This window comes from Vipera ursinii (genome assembly GCF_947247035.1).
Source record: "Vipera ursinii genome assembly, chromosome: Z".
Taxonomy (NCBI): domain Eukaryota; kingdom Metazoa; phylum Chordata; class Lepidosauria; order Squamata; family Viperidae; genus Vipera; species Vipera ursinii.
The window spans coordinates 35,037,046-35,060,092 of NC_139517.1; the positions used below are offsets into that span (position 1 = coordinate 35,037,046).

The following is a 23,047-nucleotide window of genomic DNA, read 5'->3' on the forward strand; positions in this document are numbered from 1 at the left end:
GGTAGGCATAGAAATTACAATTAAAAAATAATCATCTGGCCCATATTCAAAGTAGACGAGCAGATCACATTAGCAAGGCACTTCTTAATATTGATCTGCATAATAATGGCATAACAATGAAAAATGGCTGATTTAGGATAAGTTGACCTCAAATAGGCTTCTAACCCAAAGATGCACTCTAGAATCCTATCTCACCTTGAACAAGTAGAAATAAACTTGTTTGGTATCTGTGTCTTCCTCTTTATGCACAGACATGAAGAGGTTCTCCACATCTACCACCATCCCCAGAAGACGGTTGATCTCTTCCTCAGAGACGTTCTCCAGATGAGAGACGTGGTCAGCTAAAGGCAGGTAAGAAAATCAGATCAAGCTTTGAATTTCATGTCTTGCTGGAATACAAATGAGGTTCACTGTCCATTAATTTTTCTCTTTGTCTAGAGAAAGTGACAGAACTGATAGAAAACTGACAAAAAACAACAACAGATGATTGCCCTGGTGACCATGGTCAATCATAAAATGGCTACATAAATATTGCTCATGATATTACAGGTTATCTTTTTTTCTTCGTGGAAATGTCCATGCATTTTTATCTAAAGCAATAAACTGCAACTATCCACCATTTCTATTTTTAAGAATGCTTACTGGGATTTTATGTGAAGCACAAAGGTATTTTTGAAAATAAAAGACACTGGTGTTTAATAGCTTCCCAATTTCCCATTATAGTCAGGAGTCTTGTTCTCCTAACTAATCAGAATTTTATGTCAAAATCAGTTCTTAGCTCATGATTCTGGCTTAGGCTAAATCACCTCCCTTTTTATCCAACTTGGAAGATTACTGAAAGGAGAAAAAAACTGAGAGCAAATATATATATATTGGCTCAACTGTTGATGAAGGTTGGTGGAAAAAGTATTTAAATTATTCTTAAAAAGCCAAACAAAACAAAACAAAATTAACATGACAAGACCATCTGATGTCATACACAAAGTCAAGGAGGCTCTAACCCTAAAAGAACAAAATGAGTGATCTAACTGCTTCTTCTCTAAAATAGGTATAAAAACAAAATTAGACATATACAGAATTCCACTGTCCCCAAAAGCCCCGTGCTATTGCCTACTATGGATCCTCTTCCTCATTTTTTTACTCTTGTGTTTAGCCCTTAGTGACCACCAATTGATTTCCCACTGCTCCTAAAGGAGTATTTTTCAAGAAACAAGCAGTACGGGGGGGGGGGGGGGGAGAACATTTTTTTTAAAAAAACTGTAACTAGAAAGTCATAAAAAATGAAGGAAAACAAATTCCATAACACAATCTAATCAGTTCAAATTTATCATTACAAACTTTTCAAAATTACAGCCTAAAGTTTATGTAGCTGAAGAACAGTACACTAATATTTTACTGGATAGGAAGATCTAATAGCCAACTAGAACTGCTGCCACCAGCATCAAGGGAGCTGACAAGAGAACATTGCTTGTGAAAGAAGCAATCCATTCAAATACATCTTTGGAAGTTCCCATCAGGCCCAACCCTGAACGAAATATATGGGAGTAGCCAATGTCAAATTAAGATTTTGCAATCTGGAAAAAAGTTTCCTATTCACTTCCCTGCTAATAGCACTGTATTATGGTTCTAGCAGAGAATCTTTCATCTGGCCAGCGATGTTTGTAAACTTTCAGACACCTAGATTTCAAACCCTAGATTTCTCTAGTCAGTATGCTGCACATCCATGCTAATGGTAGTAGACCCAATTTTGAAATCTCTCCTCCTGCTAACCGTATATTTCAGTCTCAGTGAGAGAAGATTGTAGTGGAGGTGGTAAGTAACTCTGTAGTCACCTAGTGTGTGTCCACAACTACGGCAGGGTTCACTGAGATTGGTGACTGTTTGTTGCAAATCCATGCGGGGAGCAGTGGGAGGATTTGGATTCTTCCAGCCATTGCACTTGCAAGAGTCATTAGCCTGCAGAGGTGGGAGAAAAAACAGAGACAGAATTTAAGCTAATAAACATATAAAGCAAAGATAAAGGTTAATATTTTCATTGTCCAAGCCACCCGTGGCTTTTGGAGGTGCATTCTACGAATTAGGAGATTTGTGACAAAAAAGTGAGTGGGTTTTAATCAAATCAAATTTTATCTTTCTCACAGCCAGTGACCAACAAAAACTAATAATAATATTCGAGTCATTCTCATTTAGCAACCACAATTAGAACCAACAACTTAATCATTAAGTAAAGCTGTTGCTAAGTGAAACTATAAACATGCTTATGATCTTACTTCAACTTTCCTTTCCTTCAGACACCAGGAAATACCATAAATGTAAGTTTAGTTGAAAATTTACTTTTTCATTGCTGTCTTAACAATGAATGATGACTAAATGAGGTAGCAACTAAACAAGGACTGCCTCTATGAACAATCTATCTTCCCAACTATGCAACATAGCTAAAAATTAGAATGATTAACACAAAGCTATAAAATTAGTATTTTACTAAAATGTGTGTTTGTGTGTGTGTGTGTAAAAATTAAAATTACTATTAAAATTGTAATACAGCACTGGTTCTCAACCTTTTTGAATCCATGGGACAAATACTGAATATAGCCCTATTTCTATAGTACATTAGAAAATTATTGATTTTATATAGAACATGTGATACAAGGAAGGTTTGAGGAGAAATTATACAATTTTAAAAGTATCCGCATGGTATCAAATTATACAGAATATTGTTGTTGTTGTTAGTTGCGAAGTCATGTCCAACCCATCATGACCCCATGGACCATGTTCCTCTAGGCCTTCCTGTCCTCTACCATCTTCTGGAGTCCCTCTAAGCTCACGCTTACTGCTTCAGTGACTCCAGCCAGCCAGCTCAATCTCTGTCATCCCCTTCTTCTCTTGCCCTCAATCTTTCCCAGCATTAGGCTGGGAATATACAGAATATACATAATACAATAAAAATATTTTAAAAAGTAATGTGACAAAAATCTTGTGGCACAATAGTAAGAAGCCCATGGTACACCTATGTGCAATGGCATCTTATTTAAGAACCACTATAGTATAGTATAAAACATGTGTGATACAAAACATCAATATATAAAAAACTATAGAATATTAGAATTAGTAACACAAAACTACAAAATTCCTGTACAAGTAATCCTCAACTTATGATCACTATTGAGCCGAAAACCTCTGTTGTCAAGTGAAACATTTTGACCCATTTTATGACCTTTCCTGCCACAGTTGTTACGTGAAACACTGCATTAGTTAAGTTAATAACACAGGATGCAGTCCTAGAAAAAAATTGTCCCATATTTCCATTAGCTTCGCTTGGTGATGAAGCCTATAACAAGATCTCTGCAGAAAAATGTAAACTCTATACAAGTTCATACTGACGGAGGAACAGGCACTTCTGGCTCCTATCTTGGGGCTTTGTTAATAGCAAATGTTACTGAGGGTTACTTAGGACTGAAAAGCAACCAAATGTTCTTATAAATCTGTATTAAAATATGGCAGAAACAGGTATAAAATGGCCTACTCAACACGCACAATACTACAATATTATATGCAACAAGTGATTGAAGTAAAGATGACTATCACTTACATTTACTTTTTCTCCTTCCTTTTCCAGGCTTAAACATTCAGAATTCTCAGCCAAGGACTTCCTTATCTGACACTGTCAGCATTTGAATTCCAGGCACAGTACCTAAACCAACTTGGCTACTTGATGAGATCAGTGAAGGCACCCAGTGTTGCTCTGAACACTTAAAGACTATGGTTCTAATCCATCATATGCACTTTAGGATGTTATTATTTATTTATTTATTTTATTACATTTATATACCGCCCTTTCCCGGAGGACTCAGGGCGGTTTACAGGGTAATTAAAAACCAAAATACAAAAGTTAAAAAACCAAGTTTAAAAAAAAATTAAATTTATCCCTGTATAAGTAAAACCCCAGTTAAAATAAAATTAATCCTCAGCCTGGGCCAGAGAGCTCGAAGAGCCAGTCTTCAGGTCCCGGCGGAATGAACGGAGGTCGGGGGCAGTCCTCAGCTCCACTGGCAGCTGGAGCATACAGGTTAATTGCCATTTAATAATTGACTCATTTAACAACTGTTTGCAGTTACACACAATGATGAAAAAATAATTTTATAACCAAACCTCACATTTATAACCTTTGCAAGTCTGTAAAGCAAAGGGAAATCCAAGTAAGACAATAAGCCCAGTTGTTTCATTTAGCAACCAATTTGCTCGACAGTCCCAATTATGCTTGCTAAACAAGGATTATCTCTACACTACACTATTAGCACAACAGTAAAAACATCCACATCTAGGGGCATACAACTGTATTGCAAGGGCTACTTTGCAGCAATAAATTGTCCCTGCACAAAGCATTTATGTCTCACTTCTGATAACACAGCAACTGATTTCTACTTCATTTCCCACATATACTTTTGCTCTCATAATACTATCATTGATAAAATGGTTGACTGTGATATTTCTTGAGGTGGAAAAAATGCGTGCAATTTCATATCCTGTTAACATCCTATTTGACTCTGTAATGGTTCTTCCTACTGTATACATTCAGTCAACCTCTCTGTGTATTGTTATATGTACAATACAGATGCACAATGCTACTGTGCAAATCAGGAAAAGATGCAGCTTCTTTAAGATGCTGAGAGGTATGGGCAGCCATGCCCCCTCCACGGCATCTCATCATGGCACAGCAAATATCTACAGAGAAATGTCAGATATAAATACTGCAAATTGCCTTATAATCTGTTGAAGTCAATAACCTGCAGATCAAGCCTTCTATACAAGCCATGCTATACTTTTATTTCCTCTTACAATATTTTATTAGCTTGCTAATTTTCTTCTCATTAAGGGAAAAACAGTCAAATCTAAACTTGATAGAAGTTTTTTCCTAACCAAACAAATGATTTTTAAAGCATTTTAAAAATGTACTTAATATATTTGGGGCAAATAAGGTAATAATAATAATAAATAATAATAATAATAAAACTTAGGATATCAGGTTGCAAACCCCCTGGCAATTAATATCTTGTTAACTCTAAACTATATGAAGAATATATTTTCTCTCTTTTAGACAAATAAATGTATTTTCATAAAGCAGATGTTTCCCAGGAAGCATTTGATGAATGTTATTAAAATCAATATGTTGATTTAAATTTTAAATTGATGAGGTAAAGCTAAGTAAAAGATTATATGCCTTCCATGCAAAAATTTGCATGTTTTTAATTCCTACCACAGCTGGTCAAGGGACGATCGTTAGAATAGGTGCAAAAGACCTGTCTAGATTTTGCAGAGCCACCTAGTGCCCATCACAGTAGCCGAACAGGCCAAAAGAACCACCAATTTGTTGAGCAACTCCTTGTAATCCCAAAGCCGCCTACTGAGATGGGCCCAGAGCATAGCATAGTTCCATAAATAAAATCCTGAACCCATGAACTGGCAGACAATGCGTATGGTTTTTAAGTTCACAGCATCTTGTCCGAGAGAATATCCAACGATGGCTGGTCCACACACCCGAAGGAAGTCCCAAACTCTTTTGTCTCCTCCAGGCCCCCGTACCTTGCATGCTGAAAATACTCCCAGCTTTTCCAGCTTTTTTGCCCGCGGGAAGCTCCGCGCGTGCGCCTTGCGTTGGCTCGCGCGCTGCTGCTGACTTAATCCTGGACGGACCGGATCACTGGTGCTTCCTCCAGCTCCGCTTCCCCCTACTACCGGCGGTGTTGTAACTGCAGAGGAGGTAGCGGAGGAAGCAGCGTTAGTCTGCGGGATCCGGGTAGCTTGCGAGACCTCTGTCTCCGCCATGATGCCCAAGACCCTGCAAGACGGCGTGGGCGCGTGCCTACCACTGAGCATGTTCAGAAGTTGGGAGGGGGGCCTTTGTCCATGGGTGTTGAGCGCTGTTGCGCATGCTCCGATATCAATTGCATGCTGGGAAATGTATTTCTATAGATTGTTAATGGGAAAAGGCTGCTGTCTATTCGGAAACCTATTACATTTTTTTTTTAAAAAAAGGCAAATGCGGTTTTTCTAGCCATGAATATAGATACAGCGAAGAGTGAAAAATATGTAAAAAATTGATTTGTCATAATTCGCAAATTTTAGAAAATCTGTTGCAAATGAAGGTCTCATCCATTTGTAAAACGGAATGAATGCTAGCAAGGATAGACTTTTGCAGGATATGAACATTTAAACTTTATAGTTTAAATTTCAACTATAGATATAACGCACTACCAGTAATTTTAATGTGCATTTCAGTTTTCCTTTAAATTAGCACTATTTGTACATTGTACCTCAGATTTCCAAACAGTAAAGCATCCGAGTTCTCAAACTTTGGGTCATGACCCTCAACCAATTTGGGAGGGATGTATGTGTGAAGTTGTAGGTTTTTGGTTTTTTTTAATACAAACTATCAAATTTTCCCTGGGAAAGTAAAGGCATAGGAAAGTAAAAGCAGAGCTATTTCTGAGAAATGACCACTTTGTAATATGTGGGTAATTTTCAACAAAGTCTTTCTTGAATGCTATGACAAAGCTAGATGATCAATCTATGGTGGAACTAATAAAATTAAATGTGTGTCAGAAAATACAGTGCAAGTTACCAATCTTTTATTTTTCTCTCCAATCTTAACCCTCATTGAATCTGTTATATTCATGAGGAAATGATTGCAAAAGTATTTAATCGTTTTAGGGAGTCATGGTAAACAAAGTTACAAAACCCCTGCAAAACTAAACGTTAAATTTAGAAAGTTACCAGTATTTATGTAAGCTGATATCTGCAACAACGATTCAAGTATGATCAACACTGGATTTATAAAAATTTATTTTTTAACTCATACACAACTGAAGTTTTGTATGGAAGAGATTGATGTAGAGTCTTAAATACAAATATGCATAAGACAAAAATTTCCTTGGACACTAGCTCAGAAACAAAACCCCTTTTGCATTACCAATATTGGTAATGTTGTATATATGAAAATATTTATCATTGCTCCCCTCCCCAGTTTGAATACAGTCTACCAACCTGTTTTGCTGATACATCCAACATCTGGATAGGGTTATAATAGCATAATGTTACTCATAAAAATGATCATTTTATATATTTAACTGGCTGAATTAGTGCATTACATCTAGCATGTAAATAGTAGGTTAATGTAGATTTGGCATACCAAAAGCCCAATGCAACCCAGGAAGGATAAAGGACTAATTGGTATATGTTATTAAAAAGATACTGATTTGTTAAATGCTGGAAACTAGAATACAAAAGAGGAAAATCAAATTTATATTGTTCTTCAAAAACATTCATAATTACAAATTTGGTCAAAACAAAGCTTAAAGGCTATGGGTTTCTCTCAATCTATCATTACTACTACAGCTTTAATTCACAGTTGCCTGCAGGTTTCTGTAACATAGTCTTTTACAGTCATTTCTGAACCAAACTTTAAACAAAAAATGTTGTGCATAATAATTCTGCAACTCTTTCCTATTTTATGTGACCTCCCCTGGCTACAGTTTCTACTTTTCTTTAGGGCAGAACACTATCAGCTGAAGGAGCTTGGAATAACCAAGGAGCTTGAAATCACCAAGCAGATGTTATAGAAGACATATTTTGTCTTGGAAAAGGATGTCCTTCTTCCAGGGAGCTCTGAGCAAATACAAGAGTATAAATCCTGAAGATAAAAGCCAGAATGGAAGAGGGACCAAGGTTCTGAAAGCACACATTGTCCACCTACAAAGATGTAGAAGAGTGCCATTGTTCATCTGTATTAAAAAGACTTCTTTAAAAAAATCTATTGTTTGTTCAGAAGAGGAATGGCCTCTGCTGTATTCCCCTCCTCCATTCTATGAGGGGGGAAAAATCTCAGGAGGGGTGGGATAATATCCTGGCAGCTGGTCTTGTAAGTGCAATTGATTCAGACACATTCCTACTGGAGCTGCCAGACAAGAATCCTTAGTGGCTGCAACATTGCCCCTTGCTAGATTGGGTACTCTCCTGGAGGCTGACGTTTAGATTCTTGCCTGCTGTTCCTGTTGTACTCTGTGGTTCATTTCTGGGAAGTTTCTTTGCTGAGGGGAAAGAGGAAGGTATATTTAGGAGCTTGGTTCTTAAATTCATTCCACAGTAAAAATTTAAAGCACAAAAGAAATGGTTGTGGGGGGGAGAGAGAGATTTATTGAGATCACTAATTCTTTCCTGGCTAATCCTGCTCGATGTACCTGTTGTAATTCAATGGAAGATGAACAATCCCAAAATACACTTTAGGTAGATGTGCTCCTACGCCAATCAGTCTATCTCAGCCTCTGGACCTTCTTATTCCATAGTTCACAAGCTTCCTGTGTTTCCCTTTTACCTTGACTCAGTCACCTTTCTACTCATTTCTCTGTTCCCTGCCTTGTCTCTTATTTTCCTCTTGCAATTTTAGAGCCTATGCTCTTACCCAACACCAGAAAGGTCCTCTTTTGCTTAGGCCTGCAATTTATCACAAATTTATTTTGTTAAAATTCTACAGAATGTTTGGGAACTTAGATTACTATGCTTGAAAAAGTTTGCTTGGTGTAGCCCAATTGGAGGAGATGACGTGGTGGCTCAGTGGGTTAGGATACTAAGCTTGTCGATCAGAAGGTCGGCAGTTTGGCGGGTCAAATCCCAAGTGCCACGTAACAGAGTGAGCGCCTGTTACTCGTCCCAGCTTCTGCCAACCTAGCAGTTCGAAAGCACGTAAAAATGCAAGTAGAAAAATAGGGACCACTGCAGTGGGAAGGCAACAGCGTTCCGTGCGCCTTTGGCATCTAGTCATGCTAGCCACATGACCACAGAGACGTCCTTGGACAAGCACTGGCTCTTCGGCTTTGAAACAGAGATGAGCACCGGCCCCTAGAATTGGAAACGACTAGCACACATGTGCGGGGGAATCTTTACCTTTACCCTCCTCAACCTGCCTTTCTCCCCTTGACTAACCTATTGCCACAAAAGCCTCATTCACATTCATTGCTGTCTTCGCTGATGTTTCCATAAACAGCAAACTGTTGTCATCTGCATAGATCTGGGCTTCCTGTAAGCAATCATGTCAGCAATGTCAGAATTTTCAAAGTGATGCATTTAACCTTTGTAAGTTTGGTACACTTCTACAGCTAGACTATATCAATGCCAGTAAAAAAATATGGTGAAAAACTCTAGCCATACTCTACGCACTATAAGACAGACAAAATATAGAAATATTGATCTGGCATGTTAATGTGTTATGATATAATATTCTTGATTATTCCTGGAATTAGCTTGACCAAGATAATTACTGTATACATTAGATCAGGCATGTCAAACTCCCGGCCCGTGGGCCAGATGTGTCATGCCAAAACTGCATGCAATGGGAAAAAGTTGCGATACATCGTGTGACATCATGTGACGTTGTGAGTTTGACATGCCCGCATTAGACAAACAAGGGGTTCCATTTCATTTTTCAACAGTCTTTACAATGAATACAAGCCAAGATGGGCCAATGTCATTCTTTGCTTGATCTACAGTTCTCTGCTATTTTTCAATGGTGTGTCTTATTTCATTGGTTGGGATTAAGGAAATCAGGTTTAAACCCACTTCAGCTGAAAACCTGGAAGAGGGGTGCCATTGTAAGCTTATAATCTTTCCAAATTGAAGGGGGGAGGAGAAGAAAATGATCAGTTATACTCAAGTGATTCCAGAGACAACAAAGGGGGTTCAAGCTATAAGATGTTCATGCCTAGTTTAATAAATTTGTGATTACATACAGGTTTGCACCAACTGAGGAATAAAATATATGAAACAAGTAAAGGATATACAGTTGCAAGAAAATATGTGAACCCTTTGGGATTACGTGGAGTTTTGCATGAATTGGCCATTAAATGCGCTCTAAACATCATGTAAGTCACAACAATAGAAAAACATAGTCTACTTAAAATAATACAAACATTAGCTGTTGTCATGTTTTAATTGAACATAACATGTAAACATTCACAGTGCAGGGTGGAAAAAGTATGTGAACCCCTAGCCTAATGACTTCTCCAAGAGCTAATTGGAGCCAGGAGTGAGCCAACCTTGACTCCAATCAGTGTGATATTGGATGTGTTGCTGACAGCTGTCCTGCCCTTTAAAAACACACACCTGTTTTGGGTTTACTGGTCTCAAGAAGCACTGTCTGATGTGAACCATGCCTCACAGAAAAGAGCTCTCAGAAGACCTACGATCAAGAATTGTTGACTTGCATGAAGCTGGAAAGGGTTACAAAAGTATCTCCAAAAGCCTTGATGTTCATGTGTCCACAGTAAGACAGACTGTCTACAAATGGAGAAAGATTAGCACTGTTGCTAATCTCCCTAGGCGTGGTCGTCCTGTAAAAATGACTGCAAGAGCACAGCGCATAATGCTTAATGAGGTAAAGAAGAATCCTAGAGTGTCAGCTAAAGACCTACAGAAATCTCTGGCACATGCTAACATTTTTGTTGACATATCTACAATAAGGAAAACATTAAACAAGAATGGAGTACATGGGAGGACACCACGGAGGAAGCCATTGCTGTCCAAAAAAAATATTGCAGCACGTTTGAAGTTTGCAAAAGAGCACCTGGATGTTCCACAGCACTACTGGCAAAATATACTGTGGACAGATGAAACCAAAATTGAATTGTTTGGGAAAAACACACAACACTATGTGTGGAAAAAAGGCACAGCACACCAACATCAAAACCTCATCCCCACTGTAAAACATGGCGGAGGGAGCATCATGGTTTGGGGCTGCTTTGCTGCCTCAGGGCCTGGACGGATTGTTGTCATTGATGGGAAAATGAATTCCAGAGTTTATCAGGACATTTTGCAGGAAAACGTACGACCATCTGTCCGCCAACTGAAGCACCGCAGAGGATGGGTGATGCAACAGGACAATGACCCAAAGCATACAAGTAATTCAACAAAACAATGGCTTCAACAGAACAGAATACGCCTTCTGGAGTGGCCCAGTCAGAGTCCTGACCTCAACCCGATTGAAATGCTGTGGCATGACCTTAAGAGAGCGATTCACACCAGACATCCCAAGAATATTGCTACACTGAAACAGTTTTGTGAAGAGGAGTGGTCCAAAATTACTCCAGATCGTTGTGCAGGTCTGATCTGCAACTACAGGAAACGTTTGGTTGAGGTTATTGCTGCCAAAGGAGGGTCAACCAGTTATTAAGTCCAAAGGTTCACATACTTTTTCCACCCTGCACTGTGAATGTTTCCATCTTATGTTCAATTAAAACATGACAACAGCTAATGTTTGTGTAGTATTATTTTAAGCAGACTGTGTTTTTCTATTGTTGTGACTTACATGACGTTTAGAGCGTGTTTTATGGCCAATTCATGCAAAACTCCACGTAATCCCAAAGGGTTCACATACTTTTTCTTGCAACTGTATTGCTAAATCTAGCAGCTTTACACATGTTAGCTGCAGTAGTCCAAAGTACAAGTAGGTTAGTATTACCCTGGGATTGTAAATATGTAAATATGACAAATAAACTGTAAAAAAGACCAGTTCTTTCAGATTAGTGGATTAACACTTTTCATAATGTTATCTTTTTTGGTATTTTGAAATGCTTTGTTGATTGCACAAAACACATTTAAGAATCATGGTTAAAAACAGCACATCAAATTTTATCAATAAACCTGTTTAGGGAAGAGTAGCAAATTCATAGCAAAAATGAAATATGACTAAGGGCTTTCCTAATTCATAGCTTAGATCATTTTCCACTTAAAACATTTTGTTGAGGGATTATCCTGATAAGGCACCTCTTATAGTCCTTATGCAAAGAGTGAAATTTGAAAAGGATACAGTTGGGTTTGGACAGAAGCAGAACCACCTTATGATTCTTAAGGTATTTATTGTTCATGTAGAAAAAGCATCCAAAACACTACTGAAGGAAAAACTATTTCCCAGTAGAAAAAAACCTCACCTACCTGGAAGTCAACAGCTCGTTTGCTGGCCAGGTCAGCCTTGTTCCCTGCCAGGGCAATGACAATGCTAGCACTAGCTTGCCTTTGCAGTTCCTTCACCCAATTCTTGGCACGCACAAAGGTATCCTATGAAGAGCAAGCACAGCTCCATAATTCTCACCTCCTGGAATTCTAACATATATACCGTATGTCTCCTGCTCTGAGGTAGGTGATACCTGATACAATGTATTTTCCAGTGGTGGGGCTCCTCCACACTTGAATCTGGGGACAGCTTTAAGCAGTATACCAGGTATGAGAAAGTAAACTAGGCCTCGCGGAATGGATTTCTTCCCTCCAGCAAAAGTTGCTGTGGTAAGAGAAACTACGAACTGCAGGTCAGCATCTGAAGGGCTGCGGATTTCCCATACCAGTAGTGATCCTTGATTCTTAGTTCATGTGTATTAATATAAACACTGAATTCTGGTTTATCCTTCTAGTCACAAGACAGGAGACAGGGTATGTGTAGAGAAGTAAGTACATGTAGATGATTTCAGTGCTTGGGATTTTGTTTATGAAAAATATCAAATTAGTAGACTTTAACTTCAAATATGTAGCAAAGCTTAGATGTTCTGAGACTTATGTCCACAGAAGAGAAGGAAGCCGAGAATACCAAAAATCCAACAGCTCAACAATGACCTATGTATATTTTCCAATATGGAATGCTTAAAACCTTGAAAATTAAAAATGGCCAAACTCATGTGAAAACACTGATATCTTTTCAGATATGACGTTTTTGTGAAATTTGGGCTATTTTCATTTTTAACAGAAATTCTGTACATCAACAGATAACCATTCAATAGAATTATAGACATTAAGACATCTGTGGCTATTTTATTTAAATTAATAAATTTAATTTTATTTAAATTAGTTGCAGTTTTAATTGAGGCTTAGTTCTTACTGAGGTCAGTAATGTCAATGCTACATCATTTCATGCTGCAGTTTAGAGCTTTAGCCTGTCTTCTCCTTCACTTTATCTTTAGATATTGCATAGAGAGAATCTTTCTGTAGAATAAGCTGACTGAAATTTATACTGCTCTGAAATATAACACTGTGCAAACTAGGCCCAATATTACAGTGAAATGGCAAGAAATTCAAACTATTCTGCATCAGCGGTTCCCTCCTAAAATGCCATTCATTCAGTGGATACATTTATATATGCCTGGGATATCATATCCTCAAGAGGAATGAAGCTACTGTTGTCCATGTGGGATAATTCTGGACCCAGTCTATAAAAGCCTTACCATATTAGTGATGTCATAAACAACTATGGCAGCTTGTGCCCCTCGATAATACATGGGGGCCAAGCTGTGGTAGCGCTCCTGTCCAGCTGTATCCCAGATTTCAAACTTGACTGTGGTATCATCTAAGCAAATGGTCTGTGTGAGAAAAGCAGCTGGAATACAGAAGGATTAAAGCATAGTCAGAACAGAAATTGAGGTTGGGTTCCATTCAGGGGTGGCTATATTTTACATAGAAGCAAGAGCTTTTTTCACCTGTAAAGCATCCAATTCTCTGCTAGAGTTTGTATTGACCCAATAATTATCCACCCGCTGCATACTTGAAGATTTCTTCCCAGTGACGTAGGTGGAAGACATTTTCTCTCACTGACATAGTTGAAACATAACTGTGCTAATGGAGAACAGTGGGTTTAACATTTTGAATTTTCAATATTTCTGCCTAAATATGACCTAAAATATACGGTACTTGCCTCTCCACAGAAATCCTAAAACTAAATAAAGAAAACCGAGTTAAACAAATGAGTCAAAAACCATCATGCAGTATTTGCTTATTGAGAAAAATGATCCAAAGTACATTGAACCCATTGTAAAGTTAAAATATATTAACTTACAACAAACCACAATAACAAATTGTGATTAGAGAGAAGTGGCCCAATTGTAAAATATTTTGGGACTTCACTGTTGAAGTTTATAATGTTAGCTAGGTGGGGGAGCAGGTTGGTGTGGGGGAACTTTTCCTGCAGACAAGAGGTTTGGATTATCAGTTCATACATGAGTTTTGATTGTGTAGCTGGCTTACATCAATGATGTAAAAGACCACATGAAGTCCATCATATATAGATACTTTCTAAATAAAACTGACAAATTAAACATATCAACTTGACAATGGAAGGTGTTCTGGTGGATCCTTCCAAAGCTTTAAACTCTTTTCCTAAGGCCAAACAGATCCATAATATAAGTATTTATCTGAAAAGTTGGAACATTTATTTGGCAGTCCAGAATTACCAAACCAATGTGAAGTGATTAACTAAGTATTGTATGAGGTGCTTGCTAAGTGCTTTATTACTCCTGATTTTTTTCTCATTTATCTCTCTCATTCAAATCATGGAGAAGAAAACAAACTAACTTAGCATGTTATTGTGACTGAAGTTAAATTAATCACATCTTCCTTGCAGCATCAGGCAAGCGTAATTTACAAACGTAATGTTTGAGGCACAAATTTTAGATCAATTCCATCATCTCAGTATGTATAGAATGCAGATTCCTAGCCATATGAAAATAGGTTCTTAGCTAATCATTACTCTCTTCAGATTCTTCACTTCTACATAGTCAAAAAGACCTTACTGAAAGGCCGGATAAGCTTGTCTGTTAAACTTGTGTACAGAATTGTTAAGGTATACAATGTGCCTGGCACTTGTCACAGGAACATTTTAAAAAAGAACAGAAATGATGTAGCTAGACCCAGATTGTTGGGGGCAATTAAGCTGACTTTGTAATAATGCCGCTTGGGGTGTGTGTGAAAGCCCTAATAAGCAGGCATATACATAGAATGAAGGCTAGTGCTAAGCTTGTAAGCCACCCTGAGTCTTCGGAGAAGGGCGGGATATAAATGGAATTAAAATAAAATAAATAAAATTGGCCTCAAGCCAGATATGATATTTTAACAAAGCAAGGTTTCTGCATGGCCATGTACTTGTAATGTTTCTTTTGTTTTTATTGGAATCACAGCTAAAAAAATCTCAAAGGGACTTAGGAAATCACACCTAACATGTTGTTAACTTATATTTGTTTTTATTTTATTATATTGTACCAGTATTTGTTGTAAACCATCCAGAATTTCTTCAATTACACTAGAGGTAAATGCAATAAATAAATAATCCTAATCTCAGCATTTCCTGGAGATAACTCTATCCTCCTCCAATTTGCTCCATTCACAAAATACATTAATAAGGAAACTCTTCTGAAAAATCATTTGGACCCAGGCTTTCAATCTTATCAACATTTCATACTAAGTATCATAAGAAAATTTATCTAACATCTGTCCACTATTATGTAGTCACAATGCATTGCTGTAGGCATAGTCCACTGAATAATAACTCACCAACTAGATTTGTCTCCCAACTTCCAGAATTCCCAGCAATCATGACTTTCTGTTAGAGAATTCTGGGAGTTGTAGTCCAATAAATATAGAGGATGCTAGATGATTTAAAGACAGATGGAAGGTATCAGCAGGAATTAACAATGGCATCCATCCCCAAGAATCATCTATACAGGTTAGTTTAGAAAGAATTCCTTAATGACAAATACTTGTTAACTACCAAACTACATGTTCAAATTTTCTGAACTGCTTTATCCATGATTGTGACACTTACCTCCAATTGTGCTCTCCTGATACTCATGAAACTGTCCTTTTACAAAGCGCAAGACAAGGCTTGATTTCCCAACAGCTGACTCTCCCAGAAGCACCAATTTGAACTGACAGATCTTATTGCCTAAAGTTGGCCCATTAGGACGTCGAGCTGCCATGGTCTACAACAATGGCACAAGTTCCAGTAGAAAAATGGGACTGTCAGCAAAATATGCTGCAACTGAAAGAAAAATATTTCAGCCAGAGGAAGAGACAGGTTTCTTTTTTTACAGCACCTGAAGTATTCAATTCAAACAGCCAGTTTGAATCATCATCTGTTTAAAAATCCTTGAGCAAATATGTTGCTTATTAAAATACTGTAGTTCTTCACTTCAGAAGAGACTTGTAGCAACAAACAGAAAATGAAAAGGATTTTGCAAGTTAGAGAAGTACTAACATTAAATGACTGTTAAATAGTTTGCCATTTTAGTACACCTTCAGCATCACACAAATACTAATTTGGGGTTATAGCCAAGTTAAATGAACTACAAATCAAGAAGCTTCTTCTTATTTTTACCATAAGGTCAGGAATTGGCCATAATCAAGCTAATTCCTTAACCCCTTTCAGCTATCTGAAGCAGCTTCACAGGGCTAATACTGATTAACCATGCAGAATTGAAGTAAGGTTTGGAAAAAATTGTGTTACAAGGTTTGACCAATATGACAATATGATATTGAACTGGGTATTAGATTAAAAGTTTAGCATTTTACAGTTTATAGCATTTTTCAGTATAATAGTTCAGAACGGAAATAGAAATGGTCAATGCAATTAGCACAAATAAAGAAACCTGAGTATCAGGAAAAATGGAAGTTCAGCTGTTAAAAATCAAGTTTTCAGCAAGAATCATTAAGCTTTAAGATACAGTAGAATTAAATGACTCTAATAAGTTAATTATGTATGAAAATAACTGCATAAACACTTAATGAATAAATGTTACCTGAGGGAAAATATATGTTTTATAACACAGGGGTCTTGAAATAACCAACTTTAATACGTTTAAAGAATAGGTTGCAGATTTAACATAATGGAACAGTATATAACTAATAAAATGAAGTTATTTTATTTTGCTCATATACTAAGGTCATTTCTTGCAGGAGCTTTTCCAACCTCATATCCCTAGCTATTGAATTACAGTCCCCATCAACCATGACCATTTTGGCCAAACTACATTTTGAGGAGTTCTGGTTGAGGAAAGCCATTTTGTAGGAACTCTATTAGATACTATCAGAGGCAAGGCTAGGATTTTTCACACTATTCTAAGCCTTCTTATGAACTTCTGGCATAACTCAAATGCATACATACATACATACATACATTTCAACCTCCTTAAGATGGAGTATACATACAGACCAAGATCAAAATGACATAAGGTAAGAGCTAGAGAATGCTATACAAAATTGCCACCTTTATTATGTGGCATAAAAACTATCAAAATGATTGCATACAGCCATACATGAATGCTGTACCTAAATTACAGATGCTAACATCAAATATAAATGAGTCCTGTTAAAAGGGAAAAAGGAAGGAAGCACTCCCAGTAAGGAATGTCACACCCACCATAATCAGTACCATCCCTTGTTATCACCATAGCTTTATTTAAATATCAGAGATTATATTGTTTAGTTCTCAGGTCAAGGACTCGTTCCAGTTCGTAATATTCCTCAAAGCAAAGCACCAGGACCTTGTCAACAAGTCCTAAACCCAGCGCAGCCTTTTGTAGCCAAAGCAGACGCCACTCTAGTTCCAACAGTGTGATCTAATCGCCTCCAAAAAGCCAAGAATTTCTCACGTCCTCGTCTACAAACAACAGATAGTGAAGGATATACTGCCTCAGATCATGGAGGTTTCATTTGGCTTGCCAGGCTAAGAAACCCCATTTCCAAGCTACTCTTGTGTGTGACGGAGGGGAAATTAAAGGGCTCCCTCAAGAATTTTAAATCTGAAAGTTTTAGGGATTGATTTCCGTCTTTCCCGAGCAAAACCGTACGCTTACCTGCTCCCGCCTGCGGGACCGCCGCGGAAAACAGTCCACCCACCGCCTTCCAGAATCCCGTTTTCCCCAATTCCAAATCTCAAACGCCACCACTTCCGCCCTCGGCTTCTTTTCAGCTTCTTCCGCTTCCTCAGAAGCTGCCTATTTCTACTTCCTCTCTCTGACAGGCCGTCTCACTGGCAAATCACGAAAAAGCATTCGAAGCCCTGCCTTTTCACTCCGAGCAGGTGATGTCATTTGAGAGGGAGAGAAAAACGACCGCAAAGCGCGTTCGGCCATGAGTAATGGGCATTAAGGAGCGGGGCGTAATCGCCGATTAGAAACGTATGCCTGTGGCGGAATCGCAGGAAACCTCCAGAAACGGCGTTATAACAACTCCTATTACATTCGACTTTAATGGCTGGAGATCATAGGAGTCGTACTATATCCAAAAATAGTGCTACAGAAAAGAGCGCCTGGTTGGAGAGAGTGGCCAATGTGGAACAATATTATGCCCTTATCTTCTTGTATTGCATATCGGGGGAAGGTGGAAGAGAATTTGAAGCAAACATTAGCAACAGTAAACATTTTGTGCCTCCTCCAAATACTTTTTAAAAATTTGGCATTTCCTGATTAAGATATGTTGATGTTTGTAATTAAGGAGAGCACACCTCCTATCCTGGCCACTTTTTACAGAGGCACGATTGAGAACATTTTAACAAACTGCATCACTGTCTAGTTTGATGGCAGCAGTGCTTCAGATAGAAAGTCCATGCAGAGATTGGTAAGGACAGCTGAGAAGATAATAGGAAGCTCGCTTCCTGGTATTCAAGATGCTGCTTATAAGCGCTATGTGCTTAGAGTTCAAAGCATTGTTAGAGACCCCACACGTCCACTTTAGGGTCTGTTTCTGTTGCTCCCTTCTGGGAGGAGGTTTCAAAGTATTTCTAGCAGGACTACCTCCTTTTGCTTCTTTTAGGTTCCTCTGTTAATTGCCATGCACATGTATACATAATCCAAACTAGAATGTTGTTTCTCTGTGTCATATAATATATGTGGGTATATGCATAATTCTGTATTTATGTTTGTCATGTTTATGTAGTGTGTATTGAAGGTGGTGACCCTTTGAGAGCTGTATGCAATGAAATTTGATTTTATGTTTTGCCGATTAGTGTACATTCAAAGTGACAATGAAGTTATTCTATTCTATTCTATTTATTTAAATTGCAATCTCTGCCTTCCTATCATCACTCTGTGTGTGTGTGTGTGTGTGTGTGTGTGTGAGAGAGAGAGAGAGAGAGAGAGAGAGAGAATTTCCTCCTTGAATTCAGGGAGGGAAGTTCTACACTCATATGCCACTCTTCTTCTTATTTAGAGATATTGTTGCCCATCACAGATACACACAGAGATTTTATATATGTGTGTATGTGTGTGCACACTGTACACATGTAAAGATACAGTCATGTGAAAAAGAAACACCCTTGAGTTCTATGGTTTTACATATCAGGACATAGTAAAAATCATCTGGTCCTTAGCAATTCTTAAAACTAGGTATGGACATCACATTGCATATTGTATATTGACAAATTGCACTCATAGAAATTAGAATAGAATAGAATAGAATAACTTGTCATTTCAAATGTACACTAATTGGCATACATTAAAATGAAATTTTGTTGCATACAGTTCTCAGAGGGTCACCACCTCTGACATACACTACATAAATATGACAAAAATAAATAAATACAGAATTATGCATATACCAGTATATATTATATGACACAGAGAAACAACATTCTAATTCGGGTTATGTATACATGTGCATGGCAAGAAAAATGAATCTTGCAAGTTTACCAGAAGGATGGCATAGGGAACAAAACTATTACAGAATTAGGTGGTCCTGCTAGAAATACTTCGAAACCTCCTTCCAGAGGGGAGCAACAGAAACTGACCATAAAGTGGATGTGTGGGGTCTCTAACAATGCTTTGATCTCTAAACACATAACGCTTATAAGCAGCATCCTGAATACCAGGAAGCAAGCTTCCTATGATCTTCTCCGATGTCCTTACCAGTCTCTGTATGGACCTTCTATATGAGGCACTGCTGCCACCGAAGCAGACAGTGATGCAGTTTGTTAAAATGCTCTCAATTGTGCCTCTGTAAAAAGTGGCCAGGATAAAAGGAGAAGGAATTTGCTGCCACAGCGACGTCTCAGGTTTTTTTGTTTGTTTGTTTTTGAGACTATATCTAGACATACAAGATTTGTCCAGTTGGAAATGAAAATGTCTCGCATTACATAGTGCACTTGTTTGATCTCTTGAGTTTTCTCTTTATTTTTACTTATTTACTGATCCATACCAAACTGAAGATCCTGTTCAGTATTCTTGTGTGGAACAGTTGTCTGCCATGATTTTTTTTTCTTGTTAAATATTTGCAGGAAGCTGCACTTGTTGGATTGGACCAGTCTGGGTCTATGTGAAAGCGTGTAGGAGATTCTCTTTTTTTAAAGTGCTACTGTCCATCTACACCAGTGTTTCAGTTCAGAACCTGGCCCCATCATTCCAGGCTGAAGGCTGCAGATCCACCTGATGTTGTTTGGACTGTTCAAGCTGTGACTGACGCTTTAGTCTACACCTGTTCTTTAATACAACCAAATGCCTGGATAGAAATTTGTATTTCAAATTTTCTGTTTACTTTTTCTTTTCAGGACATTGTGTGTTATAAAGGATTTTCTCCCTGAACTGTGCTATTTGGGAGAACACAAGGCCTGATACCTGAAACCACCTGTAACCCAGTTATTCAATTTGCATCTGATATCATTGCTTTAGTAGAGACACTTATCCTACTCATTCACTCTAAATTCTTTTTCGTTGCTTTACATCAAGCAAACAACATAGGCATTGTGATTTTTTCCATGTGTTTTTCCCCCCATGTTTTCCATATTTGGATTCTGAGTTTTTATTTTGGGGGCCTTTTAGTAGTTTCAGATTAACTCTATCATAGCTAATCTTAGAATCTTGGCAATTTTAGGTAACTTGGGTTTGTTAATTGCAGTTGGGATTCTAATTTTCTACTGTTTCAGGTGAGAAATATGTTGTGTGCTTAGGAAGAAGAAGAAAGAGACATCAGTTCCTGATGTGTGCTCATTGTAATTATAATTGTATTATTCCTTGTTGTTGTTGTCATTGCATAGAATGAGGTTCTCACCATAGTTATTGTAATATTCCTTGCTTAAACTATGAGGATGAGAATATTACTGTTGTCATTATGTGGCCTACTCTCCAATATAACTCTGGGACTTTCAGTGGATCCAGAACCCAATGCAGGTGCAGTTCGAGAATTAAAAGTAAGACACCAAACCCTCAAGCCTTTAGTCAATAGTTAGCCAATAATTTGTGGAAACGGTGGTACCCTAAGTTTATAATAATTAATACTGCTACAGGACTGTATTCATGGAATGAGGTAATTCTTATCACTAGCAATAAATTGAAGCAGCAGGTTAAGACATGCATTCAGATGAAAGATGGAGATGGCAATAAATTAAAAAGAGTTTTGCAAGCCACTCCTGCTCCTTCTGCTATGTTTGATATCACTGTTATAGAGAATAACATTTTTTTCTTTTATGATATAGATATGGAAGTCATGGATACTAAATCCCTGACTGGTGCATCAGAGGAAACTTAACTACTGGAGATAGCTGGTGTAAAAATACTATAGTCAATGTCACCATGACTCCAGACTATTCAAAACATCACTAGAAGTTTGTTTCAACCATCCACAAATGAGTCCTTGTATAAGGCTTATCAGAATTGTGCTATTGATGATCTGTACTGTCAGTGGTTCTATGCTTTGGAAGTTGTTAATAATGCCATGATGCAGGATCAAAAAGGCACGATAGTGTTGCTAATGCCTAGACTGTGAAATAATATTTATTACTGTTACAATGATGACTGGACGGTGTTATCTGACTAAATTGGTGCCAGTGATGGAAGTGCAGGATGGGACACATATATTCACACCAGAACATCCCAGGTATTTACTAAATAGGAGAAAAAGGGATGATTCATTTGGAAAAGATGACATATAGTGGACTTTAGCCCTCTTATTTACGGGATGGAGATGGGAAATGATGAAAAGAATAAACAATTATACCAATATTATGGATGAATTAGTAAATGTAACCCAAGGTATATAATGTTCTTAAGTGAAGAATTAAAAATAGTAAGGACAACATTGTTAAGACAAGAGCTAGAAATTGAAAGTTTAGCAGCTGCTGTGAGTGGGCAATGTGCAGAATGAATTGATTATAGTTGTTGTACATGGATATATAATACTTGTGAAGAGTTACCTGATTATTCTGAAATAATTGAAATACATCATGAACAAATAAATAAATTACAAGAAAAGGCTAGGACCATAGAGAATCCCTTGAAAGGAGTCAGTGTTTGGATCTCTAACTTGACCGGATGGGTAAAACAATTAGTAGTGTTGGGAATTTTAGTATTGACAATTGGAATAATAATTTTTTGTTGTGTGCAGCTTGGACCAGTGATGATAACATGTTGTAAGGAATGTATGGTTGGAGGGAGAATGAAAAATGAAAGTGAAAAGGGTGGAATAATGTTGCAACAATTTGAAAAATATGAATGTAAAAATCAATAGAAAGCATGAAAAGAAAAAAGAGGGATTTGTGGGGAAAAGAACTTACTGTTTTTATAGAAACTGTAAGAAGACATGCTAGCCTGTGAAGAAAATACATTGTGTATATTTCTAATCTTATGAGCTTGGCTGAAGTTTGGAAACTATATGTAGGAGCTAGGATCAGAGGCCTTGCTATGTTAAAAAAACAGTATTAACCAGAATTTGCTGATACTCCAGAGACAACCCCTAGGAACTAGTAGACATAAAAGTAATTTGTAAATAAGGGCAGGAAGCAATAGAATTTGAAGAATGGGAGATATAATTAGAGATGGGGATAATGTATTCTTTTTAGGCATTTCGGATAGGTTGTGACAGCCTGAGTACTAAGCCAATGAGGAAAAGGTGGGAGGTAAATTTGTAACGGCAATAAAGAATATAAAGAAAGACTATTAATGATTTTAGGTGTGTCCACTGTACTTGCATGTATGTGATACACCCTCTTTGCAAAGTAGTTCAAATAAATTACCATTGTTTTCTCTTGGGAGCTTTAGCTGGTGATTGTTTACTCAAAATTAGACAACAAATTCCACATTTAGCATGCTTTGTGAATGTAGCCATTATCTCTAAAAACAAACTCAGATGACAAGGAATAGTAAATATGGAGCTTGTTTGAAGCCACTGAGAAATGAAGAGGAAGTACAGAATGCCATGGGAGTCTCTAGTTTTTGACTATAACAGATCGATTGTAGTTGTGTCTGTGTATCACAAATGT

At 37.6% G+C, this 23,047-nt stretch overlaps 3 protein-coding genes across 4 annotated transcripts in view; 1 reads left to right on the forward strand and 2 right to left on the reverse strand.

Moving 5' to 3' along the window:
* The window catches only part of KAT2A (lysine acetyltransferase 2A), a gene marked incomplete at its 5' end in the record, with an annotated part of 31,537 nt that extends 25,663 nt beyond the window's left edge, over window positions 1–5,874 (reverse strand). The window contains 3 exons of the mRNA XM_083376298.1: window positions 196–341; window positions 1,833–1,956; window positions 5,581–5,874. Of these exons, the coding sequence (XP_083232424.1) occupies window positions 196–341; window positions 1,833–1,956; window positions 5,581–5,874 (564 nt within the window). The remainder of the gene's footprint in view (window positions 1–195; window positions 342–1,832; window positions 1,957–5,580) is intronic.
* CISD3 (CDGSH iron sulfur domain 3) overlaps window positions 1–23,047 on the forward strand; it is a 293,184-nt gene that overhangs the window by 82,455 nt on the left and 187,682 nt on the right. The gene's annotated exons all lie outside the window — the stretch shown is intronic.
* On the reverse strand, window positions 6,793–17,761 carry RAB5C (RAB5C, member RAS oncogene family). 2 transcript variants are annotated; one of them, XM_083376509.1, is made up of 6 exons: window positions 17,655–17,761; window positions 15,626–15,841; window positions 13,257–13,408; window positions 11,980–12,102; window positions 8,977–9,070; window positions 6,793–8,084 (listed from the first exon to the last, which is right to left on the reverse strand). In XM_083376509.1, exons 2-6 carry the CDS (start codon window positions 15,777–15,779, stop codon window positions 7,969–7,971), a joined length of 639 nt encoding a protein of 212 aa, XP_083232635.1. In that variant the 5' UTR covers window positions 15,780–15,841; window positions 17,655–17,761; the 3' UTR covers window positions 6,793–7,968. The 2 variants fall into 2 exon arrangements, with proteins under 2 accessions (XP_083232635.1, XP_083232636.1); XM_083376510.1 differs by lacking the exon at window positions 11,980–12,102.